This window comes from Coregonus lavaretus (assembly GCF_964263955.1).
Source record: "Coregonus lavaretus genome assembly, chromosome: 22".
NCBI classification, from domain to species: Eukaryota; Metazoa; Chordata; class Actinopteri; order Salmoniformes; family Salmonidae; genus Coregonus; species Coregonus lavaretus.
In genome coordinates, this window is record NC_140009.1 from 32,649,427 (window position 1) to 32,671,471 (window position 22,045).

At 42.3% G+C, this 22,045-nt stretch overlaps 1 protein-coding gene across 2 annotated transcripts in view; it reads left to right on the forward strand.

Annotated features, from left to right (window-relative positions):
* LOC311150072 (proto-oncogene tyrosine-protein kinase Src-like) overlaps positions 1-22,045 on the forward strand; it is a 42,339-nt gene that overhangs the window by 7,293 nt on the left and 13,001 nt on the right. The window contains exons 2-5 of one of the 2 annotated variants that reach the window (XM_084187339.1): positions 10,614-10,732; positions 18,855-19,119; positions 19,449-19,548; positions 21,891-21,989. In XM_084187339.1, coding sequence (XP_084043465.1) covers positions 18,864-19,119; positions 19,449-19,548; positions 21,891-21,989 — 455 coding nt within the window. In that variant the 5' untranslated portion in view covers positions 10,614-10,732; positions 18,855-18,863. The remainder of the gene's footprint in view (positions 1-10,613; positions 10,733-18,854; positions 19,120-19,448; positions 19,549-21,890; positions 21,990-22,045) is intronic. The other variant, XM_084187338.1, reaches the window with a different exon arrangement.

The window sequence follows — 22,045 nt, forward strand, 5'->3', positions numbered from 1 at the left end:
CCAGAAATAATTGTCAGCATTTTAATCAATTTCTGCATTTCCTGCACTCTATTATCATTTGCACACTGTGCCACGCAGCATGATATGGGTAAAAAATATAGGCCTAGTTAATTGGTGAACTGTTGGAATCATGGAAATAATATAATGATTATTCTATAGTTGTAATATAGTGGGCAGCACCTTGAATACGTTGTTGTTTGACATGACAACAAATGAATAAACCAGGGAGATATTGACAGGGTAGGAACCACAATGTTGGTCAGTGCATGGTTCCCATACTCCAATCCGCTCGCTTCAACCGGACAAACCGGGCTCACTTCAAAGCTAGCTTCTCGTTTTTGGGACACAACTGAGTCGTAACCCCATCCTTGTGGGTATTACTGTACTATGTGGGTATTACCGCACTAGCTACGAATGACGGAAAACTACTACAACGCTCACTCGACTACCACTACCAAACGCACAGGAAAAGAGGAGATGCAGTTTTTCGCATGAATTGATATGGTTTCTTCGTGGACGTACATAGTAGCTCACCAGCGCCAACACTTGGTAGTAGCTAACGTTAGCCAGCTGTAACTAGCTAGGTAGCACCGGTTCTCCATATGACGTTGAGAAATAGTGTATTGTGGGTAGCTCTGATGATATCCGGAAATAAGTTAATAAATATGTGAAAACGCTAAAACATAACTATGTTTGAAGTTAGAGGTAACCAGATCGTGACTACACCTAAGTTACTAAGTCTTTGACCACACTGTGTTGTTACTTTGGTGAGTAAAAACTCATGCTTCCTACCCTTTAGCATTAGAGATTGCGCAACAGCTGTTGTTAAAAAAAAGACTCCCCCCTCATCTTAATTTCCTGTAATTCTACACATTCTGCCATGGGGCGGAGAGAGAAAATAACAGTTTTCCAGCTAATTTTCAGCAGTTCTACACATTTTGCCGTAGGGTGGCACAGGACCGAGATTGGGAAACCCTGCAATAGATAATAACACAAGGAGTCCCGGATCCATATCCCAGATAGGCCCCCCAAAAATAAAAAGAGGCTCCTGCCACAGGTATAGCCTAATGTTGGTGCAAATCTATAATGAATGTTTCTTCTTTTGTAGAAAGATAATTGATGTTTTTTGACCGTTCTGTTCTGCTTCAGGATAGTTCTTGTCTCATTGAGGAAGTGCTCTTGTCTGAAGCCTCAAGAGGAAAATATAATTGAAACTCTTAGAATTTCCAGTCAAATGATGAACCAAACACTGATTCAGTCGGTTCTATAATATAATATATGCCATTTAGCAGACACTTTTATCCAAAGCGACTTAATCATATGTGCATACATTTTACGTATGGGTGGTCCCATGAATCGAACCCACTACCCTGGTGTTACAAACACCATGCTTTACCAACTGAGCTACAAAGGACCATAGTTCTAAATCCAAACATCCACTAGTCTAGTCTGGGGAAGTCTGTGTTGACGAGAACAACGATCAGTCTTCTATTGGTTTAGTGCTGCTTTTTGGTTTCAAGAACGGAAACACTCCCGTAAGTTATTGTAAAACGTTTATCTTTTCTATTTGAAATTGTGTATTCACTGGCTGACAATGAGTTTGGTTGGGAATGTTCTGGGATTCAATCCATGGCCTGTGGCATCATGAACATCTATCCACATCCTGGGTGTACGGTGTCTCTACCTGTTCCCAGAGCATTCCTCATGTGGGGTGTGTGAGTGGGAGAGGAGATAGGACCTGTCTTATCCTCCAATCTACATTCCACAGCCATGACTGGGGCTACCTCACTCTCTCTCACATTGACTGTACATAGACACACAGCCCGCCCAACAAACCGACCCACTACACACACCTGGTTGTCTCATTCCTCATACCTGTCGATGGCTCATACCTGTAATGGAGACTCTAATATTTGGGCTTGTGTGTATGCACACGTGCGTGATTGTGTTTAGAGTTGCTGTGAACTGCCATTTTACATTTTTATTCGCTTTTCCTGATGGAGTTCTCCCATCTCTATTATACACTATATATACAAAGGTATGTGGACACCCCTTCAAATTAGTGGATTGTGCTATTTCAGCCACACCCGTTGCTGACAGGAGTAGGAAATCAAGCACCCAGCCAAATGTCTGCCCTGCTAGAGCTGCCCCGGTCAACTGTAAGTGCTGTTATTGTGAAGTAGAAATGTCTGTCCTCGGTTGCAACACTCACTACTGAGTTCCAAACTGCCTCTGGAAGCAACATCAGCACAAGAACTGTTCATCACAAGAACTGTTCATTGAGAGCTTCATGAAATGGGTTTCCATAGCCGAGCAGCCGCACACAAGCCTAAGATCACCATGCGCAAAGCCAAGCGTCGGCTGGAGTGGTGTAAAGCTCACCGCCATTGGACTCTGGAGCAGTGGAGACGCGTTCTCTAGAGTGATGAGTCATGCTTCACCATCTGGCAGTCCGCCAGACAAATCTGTGTTTGCCGGATGCCAGGTGAACACTACCTGCCCGAATGCATAGTGCCAACTGTAAAGTTTGGTGGAGGAGGAATAATGGTCTGGGGGCTGTTTTTCATGGTTCGGGCTAGGCCCCTTAGTTCCAGTAAAGGGACATCTTAACGCTACAGCATACAATGACATTCTAGACGATTCTATGCTTCCAACTTTGTGGCAACAGTTTGGGGAAGGCCTTTTCCTGTTTCAACATGACAATGCCTCTGTGTACGACGCGAGGTCCATACTAAAATGGTTTGTCAAGATCTGTGTGGAAGAACTTGACTGGCCTGCACAGAGCCCTGACCTCAACCCCATCGAACACCTTTGGGATGAATTGGAACGCCGACTGCGAGCCAGGTCTAAACGCCCAACATCAGTGCCCGACCTCACTAATGCTCTTGTGGCTGAATGGAAGCGAGTCCCTGCGGCAATGTTCTAACATCTAGTGGAAAGCCTTCCCAGAAGAGTGGAGGCTGTTATAGCAGCAAAGGGGGGACCAACTCCATATTAATGCCCATGATTTTTTTTATGAGATGTTCGACGAGCAGGTGTCCACACACATTTGGTCATGTAATGTATATGTTTCCCTGCTGGGGTTTCAGATTTCAGAGCTACATGGATTTTTCTTAAATGGTAACAGTACTAGGCACTGCTGCCTAGATCAGAAGTTAAACCGTCAAACCCCCGAGTTACTGAAGCATGCAGCGCTCTCCAGTCTCTGTGGATGCTAGCTGGTCAGATGTTAGCTCAGTTGCTCTGATGTTCCCTCTTTGAAATAAGATTGAAAAGTGCTAGAAGCATCATTGAAGGGTTATACTTCATAGCATCTCAGTGCGTTCTGCTTTGTAACATGTTTGCTGGTTCTCTCCTTGATTATCCTATATTTCTGCCCTTGTCATTTATGTTGCGTAGTTTTTAATCTGTTCTGACAGTGTTCATAATGTGAACAAGCAAAACCGTAGGGAAGAAAACACATTGGTTATATTTTCGAATACATTTCTATGCGGATCTGTGTGTTTTTCAACTACTTGCGGTTGACTAGTTCAATAACATTTGGGAAGCTGGGAAAGAGGATGTTTGTTCTTGTCACGTGGCGGCATAGGCTGTGGAAGGAATTGGTTTATTTTATACATTTTCCTTTGGAAATCTCTTGAAAGGATTGGAGAAGAATTGGAAAAGCTAAACCCTTAGAATTATGCTTTTCTTCTGCCTCTCTCTCTCACTCACACTACTTGTCCCTCAAACACATGACCACAGATCATCAGTCTTTGTGCACATAATTACCATATTTAGATGAAGGGAAAGAGATGGTGAGGAGATGTGATTTTTTGGGGACAATGGCAGAACAGTATAGGGTACCCAAACATTACAGACTTCCGGTAAGGCTTCCAGGATTCCAAAGTGAAGCTATGGCAGAGCAGATTTAAACAATTCAACAATAAATCAGCCATTCTATTCTTAGTGTAAATATACCACGGTGACACAAAATGGATCTTCTTATGGTCTATAGAACACAATGCACACACAAAGTTCACTGCAGTGCAGTCACTTCATTGCTGAGCCCTAGATGCTTAAAGGCCCAGTGAAGTCAAAAATGTAATTTTTCTCTGTGTGTGTGTATATATACAGTGTTTCCACACTATGAGTTTGAAATAATACTGTGAAAATTATAATTTACATTTTTAGTCATTTAGCAGACACTCTTATCCAGAGTGACTTACAGGAGCAATTAGGGTTAAGTGCCTTGCTCAAGGGCACATTGACCGACTTTTCACCTAGTCGGCTCGGGGATTAATAATGCCCTTTTAGTGTAAGAGCTGGTTGAAAAGACCGTCTGAAATTTCCGTTGGTTTTGGTGGAATGCCTGGTGACATCACCAGGCGGTACATTAGTTAAAGGTCGACTTTGGGCATAAAAAAAACGGTCCAACTCCTCCTCTTTCTCAATTCTCAAACAGGAATGGGGTGTGCCTTTTGGTAGTTCATCATTGTGTCATTCTTGTCATGCGCGCCGCAACCGACATAGCTAGTTTGTTAGCTAAGCTAGCCACTTGTAGCTAGCCAGTAACTCCTCCAGTATGTGATTTCATTTCACAGGCTTTGTTTTTGGACAGAAGCTGTAGAGATCGGTAAGAAATGGCACTTCCGTAGCCAAATATCATATTTGTCCATTTTGTTTTGTATTAAATTGCCTGGTGTGCATTGATCAGTTATACAGTTTAAAGCTGTTATTTTTGCCCAAAGTCTACCTTTTAATAGACCAATAAGAAAGAGAGTTCCAAACCTCTCTGCCAATAGCAGCTAGTTTTCCCTTTTCTACTCAGACCACTCACAAGATGCCAAACACCCGGGGCTACAGCACATCAACGGTACCACTGATGCAACTCATCACTATGAAGTTGTGCAGCTGTTCTGTCAGTGATCATAGGGAGGCGTGATCAATCCACCTTTGACACCTTGCATTGTATTTATTTACTTGATGAAAATAGACACGCCTTCTCACCATCCGGTTAAAGTTTGAAACAGGAAGCTTTAGCTGCTATTAAGTTTCTGCTCGTACTTTTCAAAGCTTTTTACTGATGCATCAGGGGCGCATCATCACTCCAATCGAGCAAGTAAATAGTCTCCCTTAGCCTCTCCACCTCCATCAAGGCAAGGCAACGCCTCTGACATCGCATGGCCTAAGTGGATGACGAGAACAGCCAGCGTAACATCATTGATCTATGTTTTCTTTCATTTGTATTTTACATTTTAGTCATTTAGCAGATGCTCTTATCCAGAGCGACTTACCATAAGTAAACTGATTCAGTAAGACAGATGAGCTCGTTTAACGATGGAAAATACCCTAGTGAGTTAGGTTCGGAAGATGAACTGCGTCAAGTGAACTGCCGAGATGAGTTGAAGTTTGATTACCTGTTTGAATACGAACCACATGCCATATTCATGCCTAGTAGCACATGTCCTAGCAAAATTCTTGCTTGAGAAATTGATCTTTGCTAAAAAGCTAAAGGTTGTTTGACCATTATAAATTGAAAACGATCACAGTAAGGTACAAATTATTTGATATTGAGATAGAAACGTCTGCATTGGACCTTTTTTTAAAAAGGGAAATTCTGCTAAATTACATATTGATGAACCATCCCTTTTAAGATCTTTAACTCTCAGGCAGGAGAAAGTGACTAAGGCTTTGGGTTGCTTGCTTCAGTCTCTTCTATATTTATCGGAAGATATTTGGCCAAGATGGCAACCGTGAAGCCTGAGGCCTGAAATCAAACACGCTTTTGTATAAAGACGGTTTCACAAGATTACTGTAACCTAATAAACTGTTATTATAACTGCCATTTCTCACGTATATGAACGGCACAACTGCTCTTATAATGGCTACTTACTTCTCACATAGAATAACTACACAACTGGTTTTGCTTTGTCGCAACAAGATCATGAACTGCTGTCTTACCTGCCCATTGTCTTCCTAAAAGTTGAATAGTAGCCTCTGCAAACCTGTAACCTATCTGTATGGCTTCTAGGGCTGACCCTAATTAGTTGACTGGTCGATTGTTTGGTCGTTGGGCTGTTAGTCGACCGAGATTTATTTGCGCCCAGATGCGCAATGCACTTCTCTCTCCAGAATGCGCTCTCTCCCGCCAATTTGTGCACATTCATTGTTTCATAACTTAATTGTGTGAATTGTTTGCGTTTGATTGTTAGTGTATATAAATTCCCCATTACATATATCACCAGTAGTACATTTACCGTTAATTCCTATAATTTCTAATCTACAATGTTTGTTACTTTGGTTACGGTCATTTATTTTAGTGTATTCAATATTATTATTCCAGTCTTCCTGTTCTCATTGTCGGAGTGGACACATTGTTTGCAGAGTGCACAACCTATGCTACACTTGTGAGAAACAAGTGTTGGTTTATTTAATTTCACTTACGAGTTCTGTCAATTTAGTCATTGTCTTTTGTTTAGAGCCCTCCTGTCAATAGAAGTAGGCCTATAGGCTACCTGGCCTGCGTGCAAATGTAGGCATATAAATGTGCCCATTTGGGGATCTGATAGTATTTCTGATTGGCTTAACGCACCACCACTAATGACCCTTGGAGCTTCTCAAATAAATGTTTTCTTCACCTCAAATGGCAAGCAAATGAAGTCTGTTTTTACATCCATTGACAATTACAATAGTTCCTCAATGTATTTGAAAAATCTTTCCAGCTCTCTCCCTTTCGATAACCACTCAGCTTGAAAGGGAAAAATGTAATGCTCTGATCCAGTGGAAACGTCATAAAATAGGCTTCTTATCAGTGCTTGACTTGGACTGAAATAGGTTCCGGTACTCATTTTGGGTGCTGGTACTGTTATATTTAGGTGCAGGAGCTCCACAATACTTTTGAGCTAATATTCTATAAGAGGAACAGGAGCTCAAGCAGTAGAACATCTGAGGTGCTGGTACTCAGCTCCGGTGAGCTCCTGCCCAAGTCAAGCACTGCTTCTTATCCCTTGCGCAAATAGCCTACAGCTGTGTCTGTCCCGAGCTCACTGGCGCGGGAAACTCTAAGGCCCAGAATATTTTATACAATGTTGCAAGTTTGCTAGAGCAAGCTTCAGCCAGACCCAAGTTAATAGTTGATACGTTTCAAGTTCGTTGCAGACAGGCCATGGGGTAGCCAATGCGATTCATAGGATATTTATTTTCATCAGGATATTTTCTACCTGCAGGCTGCATTGTTTTTATTTTTTTGCTTTATGTAGGCTATATTTACGTAGTTGGCAATAGAAGTTACTTTTTAGGTTGATCATTTTCATTTAGATTTGGATAGAATTTTGATTAACCACATGACAATGAGTTTGAGATATGAAGACGTTATTATAAATTAATTGAAACTGTTTCACGAAAATATAAAAACCATAACTGCCACGCAGATGGGTAGAAATTGAAAGATAAATTGGCATTGCACATTACAAAGTTTCCCGACTCCTTGTGTAGCCTATTACCGGCAACTTCAGGAGAGTAATGGCAGAATCTGCGAAAGCCAGCAAGAGCGGGAGGAGAATAGTTGGGTCAGGGATTTTATTTATTTATTATTTCTTCATCTAGATCTCTGGTGCCCTCTTGAGGCATCAAACCGTAAGCTTAAAGCGTCAGACAAGCTCAATGCATATAGTTGATTTTATTCAAACACATAGGGTGTGTCTATATATGAATAAAAAATAAAATAGAAATGTAGCAATCAATTGGTCGAAAGAACAGAAGACTTTTGGTCGACCAATATATTTTTTTGTCGGGAACAGCCCTAATGGCTTCACTACTGCTCTGAAGCTGTCCACATCAGTAGTGTTTTTGTTTGCTACCTCTTTATTAGTTAAGGAGTGATGATCACTTTTGGCGCTCTAGGAGTTCCCTCTTTTTGATAGTATCGTGATTCAACAGTCAACCAATTTTTGTTTTTCAATTCCAAAATCAGTCAACAGCTTGAACCTCTTACGCATCATCAGAGACGGAAAGAGTCATATTTTGTAAATCCACTTCCCAAACTTGTGTAAGCTAACCATTTTAATTCTCCATGTCTGTCTCTTGAGAGCCTCTTTATAAGCCGCTAGGCATGGTACAGCACAGTCTGAGTTGGGATGGGTGTAGGCCTATGGCTCAGTCAGTCAGAGTTGCGTGGGAAACGGTGCTGTGATGCTATCTAACATGGGATTTAGCCCACACCGAGGTATAATCTGTGGATGATTCACACACAGAGCTGCTGTGGGACTGGGACTCGTCTCCTACTGTGTGTGACTCAGATCAGATGGGCCAGGCTTGCCCGGGTGGGAGGCTCACTGCAGGGATGGAGAGAGACTGGCGTGCTGCACTCTGCTAGCTCGGCTCGGCTCGGCTCGGCTCTGCTCTTGCTTGCCACACTCAATTTGGTCACAGAGTAGTTTGTGTCCTGGAATTACTTTGCTATGCCTCTGAATCATGGTTGAAGAGAGCAGGGATAGTGCTAGAAGTTGCTCCTCTCTGCTCTCGCCACACTCTCATTTTGTCACAGGATACTTTGTGATACATGATATTGATGTGTCCTATGTTGAGTAACTTGACTGAATTATAGGAGCATAGAGAATGTGGAGTGGTGTAAGTTTGTGTTTTGCCTTGAGATACTGTATGAGAGATGGAGTTGGATGTGGGGTGGTCCTGGTAGGGAAGGAATAATGAGAGAAGGAAGGAATGAAGCAAGGGAGAGATGATTTAAGGAAGCAAAAGGAGGGATGAAAAAGTGAAAATATCCAACTTTTTTTTTGTTGCTCTACAGTAAGTGAAGTACTATTTTTTTTTTTTTTACTTCACTTCTGTTGTTTAGGTTCTTTCAGAAAACTCCCTCCCTCCGTGACGTCACAGGAACTGTCCTCTGAACTAATCCCTTTTTATACAAAATGGCCCAGATTATTTTCGAGTTGAGCCTGAATTCCAAAATGATTTAATATGTGTTGCAGTGAGATTAAGAACTGGTGATAACAGGCCTTTAGAAAATCCATGGACCTGGGAACCCTGCCAGACCAGTGGGTCATTTGTTGTTGTGAAGTCGTAAATATGAAAGGCCTGCCTGAAGAGACAGGGTTATAAGGCTAACCAGCCTCAGCCTCTGAGCCTTTTTGAGGGTGAGAGCGATGTCACTCGCTTTCATGGTCACACTGACAGGACGTTTTGTTTTAAAACAGACGGTGATGTGAACTTAGATTGGGTTAAATTCACATCCCCCCACCCCAAACACACACATACCTGAGCAGTGAAAGGGATCAGTGCTCTGCACAGTACAGTAGACTCTTAAGAGACTGCTGGGTAAAGGAAAGTGGGTAAACGCTGCGTCCCAAATTGTAGCACTGCCGCAACGCGTAATATTTTACTGCAAAGACTGCACCAGAAGCGAACTCCTTCCTTCGCTACTCTTTCGTACGCATGAGGCTAAAATACATTGAGTTTCCCAAATGGCACCCTATTCCCTATGTGGCGCATTTCTTTTGACCAGAGACCTATGGGTCACTTTAAAGGTAATAGGCTGCCATTTTGGGATGCAGACTGTGTTTTTATAGGACTCTCTGGAGATCAAAACATAAATGGAAAGAATTTTCCAGGTTATTTCACTTCAGTCGCTCTCAGGACATGATAGGCATCCAACCTGATAGCTCAGAGACAGCCAGGGAGACTTCTCGCTCTTTCTCTCTCTGTCTTTCTCTCTTTATCTGATCAACTCGCTGCTGTTTCCGGCACGTTTCTCTGGAAAAAAAAAAAAAGGTGGGTGTGTACAAGTGCGTTTGGCCGTCGCATGTGGAATGCGAGGAATCACCTCCATGGCAACGACTTGTGTGTGGAGAGGTAAATATTGACTCCAGTAACTCCCCGTCCCGACCTGGTGTCTCTCAGTGATAGAGAGACCCTGCCTGGGCTGACAGCCTGTGGTATGGATCGACCGAGCCGCCTGGTTGTACTTGTGTCAGCACTTACTAGCAGCCTGCATCCTCTCACTCTCACTGTGGGTGGATGTTTACAGTTTTGGCCCTTGCAAAACCCCATGTTCAATTGTAACTGTCTTTTGTATACAGCCATGAACCAGAGCACCTGTCTTTGTCTGAGCAGGATAAGCATGACTTAAGTTACTTAATGAATTATCTGACTGAGTCCTAGATCTTCCTGGAGTCTGTAGGGGAGATTTACTGTTGGGTGCCTGCTCGTATTTAGCACACTGCGGCAGATGGATTTGTCTAGGCAGGATAAGATATGTGCTCGGCAGAGCCGCTGCCTGCAGTGAATCCGACCGGTATATCCGGTCTTTCAATTTTGTTGTAGCCATGTTGTTCTGTTACAGCTAGTCTTGACTCCCCAGATGGAATGTCATCACGGCATAGCCAAACACGATTACAGAATTGATGTTGATAATCTGTGGGGAACAAGCAGATGGTGGGCAGTGACGCAGAAAAGGAGGGCTGAGCTAAAGCCTCCCACTTTCCCTGCTTTCCCTTAAGTAATTACTTAGAGAGCATTAAGATGAAGGAATATATCCAGGGCCTGATCCATGGCTGTCTAAAAATGTTACAACTGTAGCAGTCAACTCCTCGCTTCCTCCATTCTTGTTTCCTCAGTTCCTCACCTAGCGTATTGGAGGAGGAGGTCCGAGGGAGGGACCTTAGATCCTATCCTCCAATGCACTTTGAGAAGAATTGAGGAAACAACGACCAAGTGTGGAAGCAAGGATTTGACGGTCAGTAACTTCCGTCTAAATGAGAACAACATGAAACCTTAGCCTCAGGGATATTTGACCTAGGATCCGATCTTTCCATACTTGATGTACAGTACCACAGTGTTTTGATATGAGTCTTTCTCTGAATCCTTTCCTTAGCATCCCCTGTTGACTATACCTGTGGCTCAGACTTGTATCCAGCTGATAACGATAGTAGTAGCCTGTGAAGCAGTTCACATGTTATGTAACAGGACAGAGTCAAGCTATATCTTGATTTGTTGTCTAGAACCTATGTGGTAAGATCAGGGATTGGCAACTGGTGGCCGGCCCACGGACCCCCTTTTACTGTTGAGTTATAATAGTAGAATACACAGGTGGTTTTGCATCAGCAGTTTCTCTTGTTATGTCAGTCACTGACAGTCACTCAATTAGCCCATGTCAGCTAACATTTTTTAGATGAGTAAGTTAGTCTAGCCAGCTATCTAAACTTGTAGTAATCATGGTCGAATTACCAACCGAGGGGCCCCCATAAGATTATTTTGTTACTCTCACTCAAATATCATATAAAAAAACTGCTAACATTTCTCGCCACCCTATGGCAAAATGTGTACAATTGCAGCAAATATGCTTTAAAACTGCACAATTTTCTCTACGCCCCATTGCAAAATGTGTAAAATTGCAGGACATTCACTCTAAAAATGCATGTTTTTCTCTCCACTGTCAAGAGGGGGGCCGCTAAAATCTTTTGCTCGTAAGGTGGGCAGGGGGGCCTCAAAAGGCTACACATGACTGCATGTGTGGTATGGATGTGGGTATGCAGACCTGCGAGCCACTGCGGCCCCTCATGATGAGTTCAGATTTTTGATGGCCCCCACCTCCATCAAAGTTACCCATCCCTGGGTTAGATGTACTATAAGTTGCACGCCACATGAAAGAAGAAGCACATCTACAGTACATATTTGTTTTTCCTGGCCTGAGCCTAAGAGACACAAACTGTACCGAGCTGTCCAGGGCTCAGATGCATACAGCATATTAAAACAATATTTGATGTCTGACTCATGCAAATGGAATACAATCATGATGGATATCTCTCCACCAGTCTGGCACCTGTTGTTCTGTCACTCATGTGATGGGAGGACTGCGGAAGGAAGACTAGTGGATAAGATGGGACATAAATGTCACGCCTCACCACTGACGTCAGACTGCTCAGCATGGTCACAATGACGACTTTCAGGATCATTATGTTCGTCTCTTTTGTTCCCCCCGTGGCGATTCTCATTATGAGTTTAAATTTGATTTCCTCTGTGTGGTTTTCAGCTGTCTCACTGGAATGAGCGTGCAATACTATGTAAATATTGGCTTTTCCTTTCTCACTTACTATCAACAGTCTATCATCATCATAGTTGGCTATAGGGTTTCAATCTTAGCCTGAACAAATCAAATCAAGCCTGCATGCTGTTTTATTACTTTCATAATATAATAATATGTCATTTAGCAGACTATTTTCTCCAAAGCGATTTACAGTAGTGTGTGTATACAAATTCGTATGGGTGGCCCCAGTGGGAATCAAACCCACAACCCCATGGCGTTGAAAGCGCCATGCTCTACCAACTGAGCCACGAAGGACCACTATTCATGAGTAAATGAAGACTGCTTGATTATCAATAATGAGCTTCAAAAAATTAAGCAGAGACACTAACTGAATTCATCAGGGATCTTTAAAAAAAATTGATGTTATTGAATTAATAGGAAATGTTCCGACAAAGAAGTGATGAATGTACCGTCTTAAAAAGATGAATGACACCATAGCCTTTGAATTGTCTCAGTTTCACTTTCCTATTCAGAGATGATCCTTTATCCTTTCAGAAGAAGCAGAAAAATGAAGAGAGAACGACAACAGAATATACAAAAAAACAACCGGCAGCGAAATGAAAAGACCATTCCCCCCATTCAGCCAAAGCCCATGAGACTTGAAGGATTTGGAATCCGTTGCCGGTTTCTTGTGCATAATTATCCCTCATCACCCCCTGCCTTGCTGCCAGAGGGATTTTACTGGGTTTCTTTCTGCATCGTAGTGAGTGGAGCAGGTGCTGAGTGCTTAGTTACTGCAATCTTATTCGAACCAATGAGGCACTGACTGGACCTCACTGGTTTATTACACACAGTGTACATGCACAAAGGGCAGAATCTGGGTATCTATCTTATCTATCTTATCTATTTATCACCCTTTTCCTGTGAACACATTATGGTCACTTCATGATTCATTTCCATATTTCCTAGTGGCTGTCATCAATAGAGAAGCAGCATTTGAAGATACATTAATACACACGCAAGGTTTTGGAAGACCTCGGGCCATAGCAAGCACAGCACAGTGGCTTGGGCATGAACACAGTGCTGCCTGTTTCAAACCATACAGTAGCCAAGCCAACACAGTGCGGTCTGGGTCGGATCTATAGTGTGAATCAAGTCTATTCAAATACATTTTTTGATTGAAGGGCTTGCTGGGAGTGTGAGCTAACAATATACTTCTTTGTTTGAGCAGCAGTGTAATAGAGGAAGGCTGGAATGCCCCAGAGCCCAGACCTTGAGACTTTGAGCCCCATCTGATGTTTACTTCACTCAGCTGTCTGAGACTTGGGTAGATTTGGTCAGATCTGACAAACAAGCTTTGTTGGGAGTTTTGTTTTGGATGTTAATGGGAGGAAATTCTGTTGAATTATTTTGCTGAAAATAGGGATTTATTTCAGATCACATGGTATGTTATGCTGCTATACATATTGCATGCTAAAGTCTAAAGCTGACTTAGAAATTACATTGATTGCTACTAATGAAATAGTTTCAGCATATTCACTAAGAAGCTGTTATGTATATTACTAAATAAATACCTGAGACATATTAAAACAACATCTCCATCATGAAGGTGCCAGTTGTGTGAAATGTGACGGGGTTAATTGATAGAGGGAGACAGTGAAATGGGAGAGGAAGTGTCTGAAAAGGCGTATTAACCATACAACCACAATCAGAATCACTTTATTCGCCAAGTAGCCTACATTTACACATACCCAGAATTCGACTTAGTGAATAGGTGCTGGCAGTAATAGACAATGTACAGACAGAATGCAGACACAAAGCCAACATTGTCACCATACAGAATATACAATATACATTAATTAAATACAGTAAACAAACATAAAACTCTGGAGTATAGGCTGATGTAGAGTGAGGATATACAATATACAGTGGATGAGACACAAAAGATACAAAGACCGGCTTGCTGTGCCACCTGTCTTCTTTGTGTCTGCCTGAGTGTGTGCGCTGACTGCGCTCTAACCTGGCCACACTGTTAGCTACTGTACAGTAAAACTACCCTGTTGTACAGACATACCCTTGGGGGACATATCGACCGCCTCTATCCTCATTGACCCCCTCTCTCTCCACTCCAGCCCCCCTTGCCTTCCAACAACCAGCCCCCTCCCACACCCTGACGCCGGCTGGGCTAGAAATGTAATGAGCCCCCCTGGTTCAGCTTTTCCTCCTCATGAAGTGTGTGTGTGTGTGTGTGTGTGTGTGTGAGAGAGAGAGAGAGAGAAAAATATGGAGGCTGGCAGGCTAGACGGGCTGCTGCTATGTCCTAGTCTACATCGGATCCATAGGAATCTCCTCAGCTGTTTGATAAGCAGCAAGAGGCTATGGGGCCTCCGTCTCCAACACTCCTGGCTGCCTGCCAAGTGTGTGTGTGTGTGCGTGTCTCTCCTCTGACTGACGAGAAGCACGGCTAGGTCTCACAAAGTTCCCCCTGGTGAAAGATGGGTGTTTTTCTTTGTGTCATACATTTTTCCAGCATGTGTCGTCAGTACATTGCAAGCCTCTGAGAAGCTGTCTGTCACCCTAGCCTTGCTAGCTAAATTCTTTGGATCTTACTTTGGAGTTTAGTTTAGTTACTTTGGAGTTTAGTTTATTAGAATCCCAATTAGCTACTGCACATGCAGCAGCTACTCTTCCTGAGGTCCACATAAAACATACAAATTCATGACGAAGTACAGAACAGTTATAGACAAGAACATACGATATTACAGATGCACAAAGATCATGCCCCCAAAACGTGCTAACCTCTCACCATTACCAATAACAGGGAGGTTACCATTTTTGGGGGTATGATATTTATGCATATAACTTTCTCACCTATCATTCCATTATTCACGATTCATTCAGGATTATCCGTAATCCTGGTAGCATCCACATTAATGTAGAAGTTCTCTTATTTACAGTAAAAGTGACTCCAAAATGACACAATATGTTATTTACCATTCATTTCTATTGGGCACAAAATAATCTGAAACACAACCAAAACAAACAGCAAATGTATCCAACAAGTTTGTAGAGTCACAAGCTTGAAGTAGTCATTGCGTGCAAGGAATATGGGACCAAATACTAAACTTTTGACAAAATGTTATACACCAAGTACATTTGTCCAAATACTTGACACCTTCAAATGGGGGGACTAGATACATAGTGCTTTAATTTCTAAACAGTAAAACAGATATGTACATGCCCTCAAATAAAAGGTGACGTTCTGTACTGTCGCCTCATATAAAACATTGAATCTCAAATCCAAAATGCTGGAGTATAGAGACTAATGAAAAGTTTTAGCTTCACTGTCCAAATAAATACATATCCATCCATAATAGTAGTGGAGGGTTGAGTCCCTAAATTATCCTGGACTTAGTGTAATGAATACCATGCACTAAACTGTGATTAGACTGAAATGTATCATGTGTTTATAACTGGAGCCACTTTCTAAGAACGCAGGGAGCTTAGGAGTAAAGAGCAAGAGTCTTTAAGAGATCTTAGCGCCTTAATTGTACGTTAAAGCGTAAACTCTCCTCATAGGTCATTGTTACTCTTGACAAAACCTCTTGTGGAATTGCAGCTCTTGGTTTTATTTTGTATTTTACTTAACCTTCATTTATCCATTCATTCTTCTTGAGATTAAATATATTTTTCTAGAGAGACCTGTTTTGTTTACAGCTGCTACAGTACTTCCTCTTTCATCTCTTGATTTATACAGACTGGTCATGTGATTATACAGACTGGTCATGTGATTATACAGACTGATTCAGCAACACCTCAATATTTATGCTCAATTGAACTCTGTCCAATTATGAGCCTGCATGTAGCCTTATGTCCGGATGGACTGTCGCCTTGGGCAACATGTTCACAGCATTCATTTGGAGCAAATGAGCTCGAGCGATGGCACGGCAGCAGGTCACACTATTCACTGGGTGGTAGGAGGGTGTGAATGAGAGGTTAGGTTGGGTACTGTACAACCAGTCCTTTGATCTGACTGATAGTGAGTCTATTGATCGTGACTCATTAATATCAGTGTGTGTGTAAACTAGAGCTGGGCTATATTGACAAAAATCCATATTGTAATAAATCGCCTGAATTGATGCGATAACAATAAATAGAAAGATAAGTTTATAACATTCATGTGCACCACACATTTTGTCAAATGATCCTTTAAACTACTACTAGTTTGATGGTTGTAGCCATCTTTGTCCCATTAACAATCCCCCATGTTAGCAAACGTATTTCATTTCAAACTTCACATGTCTTTTGGTGTTTGTTTTTTTACCCATTTTTCTCCAAATGGTAGTTAGTCTTGTCGTACGGACTCGGGAGAGGCGACGGTCGAGAGCCGTGCATCCTCCGAAACACAACCCAGCCGAGCCACACTGCTTCTTGACACAATGCCTGCTTAACCCGGAAACACCGTACACCTGGCGACCGTGTCACTGCGCCCGATTCATTCATTCCCATTCTGTATTTTCTGTATTTCATACATTTCATATTCAATCATCTCTCTTGGGGTGGAGAAGCCTCTGTTTGGTATGTTGGGTTGGGTTGTGGATGGAGGGTGGGTGGGTGGGTGTGTGTGGGTGGAAGCTGGGATGAGGGGTCTTACAGCTGTGGCTTCCTGTCTGGTGGCTGAGGAGCGGCAGCTGCAAGCCCATCCTTAGGGAAGCATTGGTTAAGCATGTATTATTACTGCACATGACACTGTACTTCTGTGGGTTAGAACATAGCAACTGTATGGCTTCCCATGTATCTCTGGTTTCTGCCCTTGGCCCTGCTCTCTGGTTTCCGCCCTTGGCCCTGCCCTTGGTTAAGAAGCCTGGGAGAGGCCTGGGGTCAGAGAGTGAGTGTTCTAATAAAAAAAATCTAATCAAATAAAAGTTTATTGGTCACGTACACAGATTTTCAGATGTTGCACTGCAAGTGCAGTAATACCTAGCAATACAAAACAATACATACATTACCCAAAAATGTGAAATTAAGAAATATCAGAACGAGCAATATCAGAATGAGAAATGTCAGAGTCCAGAATATAAATATTAGGGCTGTCCCTGACATCAACAGAAAAATGTGTCGACAGAGTCGTCTGTTCTTTTGACCAATTGATTGGTCGAAAAATGTGTATGTATATTTTTCCATACACCCTATGTTTGAATAAAATCAACTATATGTAGGCTACTGAGCTTGTCTGATGCTTTAAGAATGAAGACACAAATTACTAAAGAGGGAGCCAGAGATAAATACAGCCTAACCAGAAGAAAAACTGTTCCCGAGCCGCCTCCACCCGCTACCCGCTACCCGCTGCCCGCTGCTGCTGGCCTTCGCAGATTCTGCTGATGCCCGTAATAGGCTACACCAGCGGTCGGCAACCTTTTCCATTTGGAGTGCCAAGTTATCCTACCATTTCTACTGATCGGAGTGTCAGTTATGATATTCATATGCACATTTTCGTGGAACCGTTTCATTTAATTTATACTAAAGTCTAAATATCTCAAAATCAATGTCATGTGGTTAATAACAATTCTAAATGAAAATGATACAAATCTAAAAGTAACTTCTATTGCCATTGCCAATATGTAAAAATAGCCTACATAAAGCCAACCATTAAAAACACTGCAGCCTGCAGGTAGAAAATATCCTGATTTTAGAATAAATATCCTATAAATCACATTGGCTACGCATGGCCTGTCTGCAAGGAACTTGAAACATATCAACTATTGTATAAACTTGGTCAGGCCCAAAGCTCATACTGGCAAACTCGCAACATTGTATAAAATATTCTGGGTCCTCAGGGTTTCCCGCACCAGTGAGCACCGGACAGACACACAGCTGTTGGCTGTTTTGCACAAAGGATAAGAAGTAATCAGGCCTATTTTATGACATTTCCACCGGATCTGCGCATTACATTTGTTTCACCTTTCATGCTGAGTGGTAATCGAAAGGGAGAAAGCTGGAAAGGTTTTGAAAATAGGCTACACTGAGGAACTATTGTCATTCTCAATGGATGTAAAAACAGACTTCGTTTACTTGCTGTTTGAGGCGAAGAAAAAAAATATTTGAGAAGCTCCACAATGATGGTGAGCTAAGACAATCAGAAATAGTATCAGATCCCCAAATTGGCACACTTTTAGGCCTACATTTGCGCAAAGGCCAGGTAGACTAGTCTGGAGCGCTCCAAACAAAGACAATGAATAAATGGAATGAAATAAACCCAAAATATTTTCTCACAAGTGTAGCCTAGGTTGTGTGCTCTGCAAACAATGTGTCCACTCCTACAATGACAATGGTAAGACTGTAATAATAATAATATATTGAATACATCAACAGAAATGACCGTAACCAAACAAGCATTGTAGATTAGAAGTTATGGGAATTAATGGTAAATGTACTACTAGTGTGCCAACCCCGCAGCCTACGCAATGGATCAGTCCACTCAGACAGGCGTGAATCAGACACGTCTCGTGCCATATATAAAAAATATTATTATTATTATTTGTATTTATTTTTGCCACTGCTAGACTAAAAAAATCTTGGTCGACCAACAGCCTATTGACCAAACAATCAACTAAATGAGGTCAGCCCTAATAAATATAAAGTATCCAGATATACAATGGTGTTTGGCTGAAGGTAATGTAGCTATTCTAAGCCTATACCATCATGTAGAAAGGAGGTGAAGTCTGAACTGTGCTATATCTTAATGAGCTGTTTAATTAATCCAAACACAGCATCTTTTTTTTGTTGTTGCTGAAAGTGCAAAAACTCATAAGTCTCTCTGTTTGTCTTACAGGCCTAGGCCATGGGGGGAACCAAGAGCAAGCCCAAAACCGCAGGCCTTCGGACACGGAGTCTTGATGGTAACATCAGTTTAGGAGAAGGGGGTGGCGGCTACAACATCAGCCCCGCCCAGCACACACTCATGCCCAATCTGAGTCCAGCAGTGGGCGGGACACGCCGGTCCACTCAGCCGTTGATCAATACCCCAGAGCTGGCCCTGTTTGGGGGCGCGGAGTCCACCAATAGCGTCACATCTCCTAACAGAGGGACACTTGCAGGTAAGACTGGAGGGCCCAGATACCCCACTAATACCTAGAATGGAATATAAATAAATGATTAAATCATTCTATTTCACTAAAGGAATGATTATCTAAAACAGCCAGAGGTGCATTGAATGTAATTTATTTGATGCTACTGACAACTGTAGTACATGCGAATCTTATTCAGTACAATGTATGTTTGATACCCTTTTATGGAAAAGCTACTTAGTTTACTCTGCATATATGAATAGTACTGTGTCTTTTTAAACATGGTATTGCAATAGTACTTCATATTTAATGCCCCACTCATCTGAGATAATTGTGTCTATCTGCTCTCACCCCTGCAGGAGGTGTGACGACGTTCGTGGCACTGTATGACTACGAGTCTCGCACGGCCTCCGATCTGTCTTTCAGGAAGGGTGAACGGCTACAGATATTGAACAACACGTGAGGCAACACCACACACACACACTGAGATGAGTTTTTCAAGTTTCACATTTTATTAGTCGTATATACGGGATCCGCATGTTATACATCGTCCAACGAAATACTTACTTGCAGGATCCTTCGAAACAAGGCAACAACAAGAATAAATAATAAAATATAAGAATATGAACAAAGTAAATGGCTCAGCAGAATAGAATAAACATTTTAGCATAAGATGAAGATGGAGACATACACTCAGGGATAGACACAGACATACCCCCCGCACACACACACACACACACACACACACACACACACACACACACACACACTGTACTCTGCATGTCTGGTCTCTTGCTGCGCTGGCTGGCTTTTTTGCCCCCAAACCCTGTGTCAGTCACCCTCCCTCTGTAAAGTATGTAACCATAGAAACAGGCTCCCTTCACAAGGATCTGTTTTGTGTGAGCTGACAGGTTTTTGTTGTAGAATTCCTATTTTCTCCTGGTCATTCACAAACAGTACAGCTGTACATCTCACTGGTGCGTCCACATGGAAGCTGATATGTTTCTACCCCCTTCCTGTTGTGACTAGCCCTTTCCTGTTGTGACTAGCCCATCCTGTTGCGACTAGCCCATCCCGTTGTGACTAGCCCCTTCCTGTTGCGACTAGCCCCTTCCTGTTGCGACAAGCCCCTTCCTGTTGCGACAAGCCCCTTCCTGTTGCGACAAGCCCCTTCCTGTTGCGACAAGCCCCTTCCTGTTGCGACTAGCCCCTTCCTGTTGCGACAAGCCCCTTCCTGTTGCGACAAGCCCCTTCCTGTTGCGACTAGCCCCCTTCCTGTTGTGACTACCCCCTTCCTGCTGTCTCTACCTTAGTTGAATGCACAGATTGCAAGTCTTGCTAGATAATTGTCTGTTAAATAACTCTCATTTAAATGTACATGTTAAAATGATAGAAATGACTGTTCATTCATTCTAATGATGTCAGTCTGTGCTGCTTTTACACGTTTTAGGCTTTCTCTAATCAATAAAAGTGCAGTGGGCCATATTATTCTAGTGAGCCGAGCCCCCAATACTGCAGCTATAACAGTGTTGACCTAGAAGGCCTGAGCTGAGGACAATAGAACTATAGTGGATTATTGTGATTAGTGCATCTGCCCCCTGACGCTGCTACAGCTATTCCCTTAGGGTTACCAGGTCAAATACATAAACTCTGTGAACTCACCGAGATATGATAACCATAAGATAATGTTTCACTGTTTCCTATTTTATGAGCCAACCCATTCTTAGCTTTATTTCTGCACCATGCACTTGTTATTATATTATGAAGCTTTCTTGATACTAATATTAGGTCTGCACCAATTATATTATCTGTCCTCTGTTTTAGGTATGGCTGCTTAATGTCTCTTCTTTCTATAAAATCAATCAATAACCCTGTTTTCATGGACATACAGTATAAGCTTTAGACAAACTTCTGGTTTAATGGTTGTACTGTATGTCTTTGAAAAGTGAGCTAGGTTCCACTGTAGTGTTGGGATGAGGGGGTGGTGGATAACTGTTGTTGTAATGATTCTGTTCTGTATACTGTATCTCTAGCTACAAATCTGCTTTGCTAACACGCTTTCTGTCTCTTTTTTTTAACCCCATCCACCCCCTTCGCATCTCCTCTCTATCTCCATCTCCCCAAACTATTTCTCCATACCTTCATAATTGTATTTAGGAGAAAGTTGAACAGCAGGTCAGTGAAGCTTCTCTTGTCTTTGTGTCCTTCATGTGAATGAATACGCTGTGTGTATTTGTGTCCCAGTGTGTTCATGTCACTAACGCATCATAGTTACTGGTTCACATGATAACTTCCCTGCATTTGGTTAACGGTGTCATAGTACACGTTTGTGTTTGAATCCCCTGTGCATCCATACCATTAGTATTCCTAGTAGTTGTAGGGTTGATTTCCTGGACACAGATTAAGCCTAATCCTAGAGAATTTATTGGAGTTAACGTAGAATCTTCATTGATACATCTTCTTAGTCCAGGACCAGTTTTAATCTGTGTCCAGGAAACCGCCCTGTAGTCTACGGATATTGTAAATAATTTCCTCCCGTTGAGTCGACCCTGTATGAATGTGTGCTACTGTTTCACCATAGTCCTGTGCATGTGAAACTCCATGTGAAGAAGATCATCTGTGAGACTATTCGATATGTGTCTCCCAATATGAATGTACTGTGTGTAAAGTTTGTTTTCTTCACTCAGTCTGTGTTAAGAATCACTCCATATGAAGTAGAATCAAAATCAGCCCATGTAAACTAGAAGCACAGACTTGCAAAGGAGACCATCTGTGAAACATTTCCATTCTTGTCTCCACAGAGAAGGGGACTGGTGGCTGGCTCGCTCTCTGACCACGGGAGGAAGTGGTTACATCCCCAGCAATTATGTGGCTCCGTCCGACTCCATCCAGGCAGAAGAGTAAATCCCTCCCTCTCTTCTCTCCCTCTTATCTATTTATCCTTCCCACCTTTTCT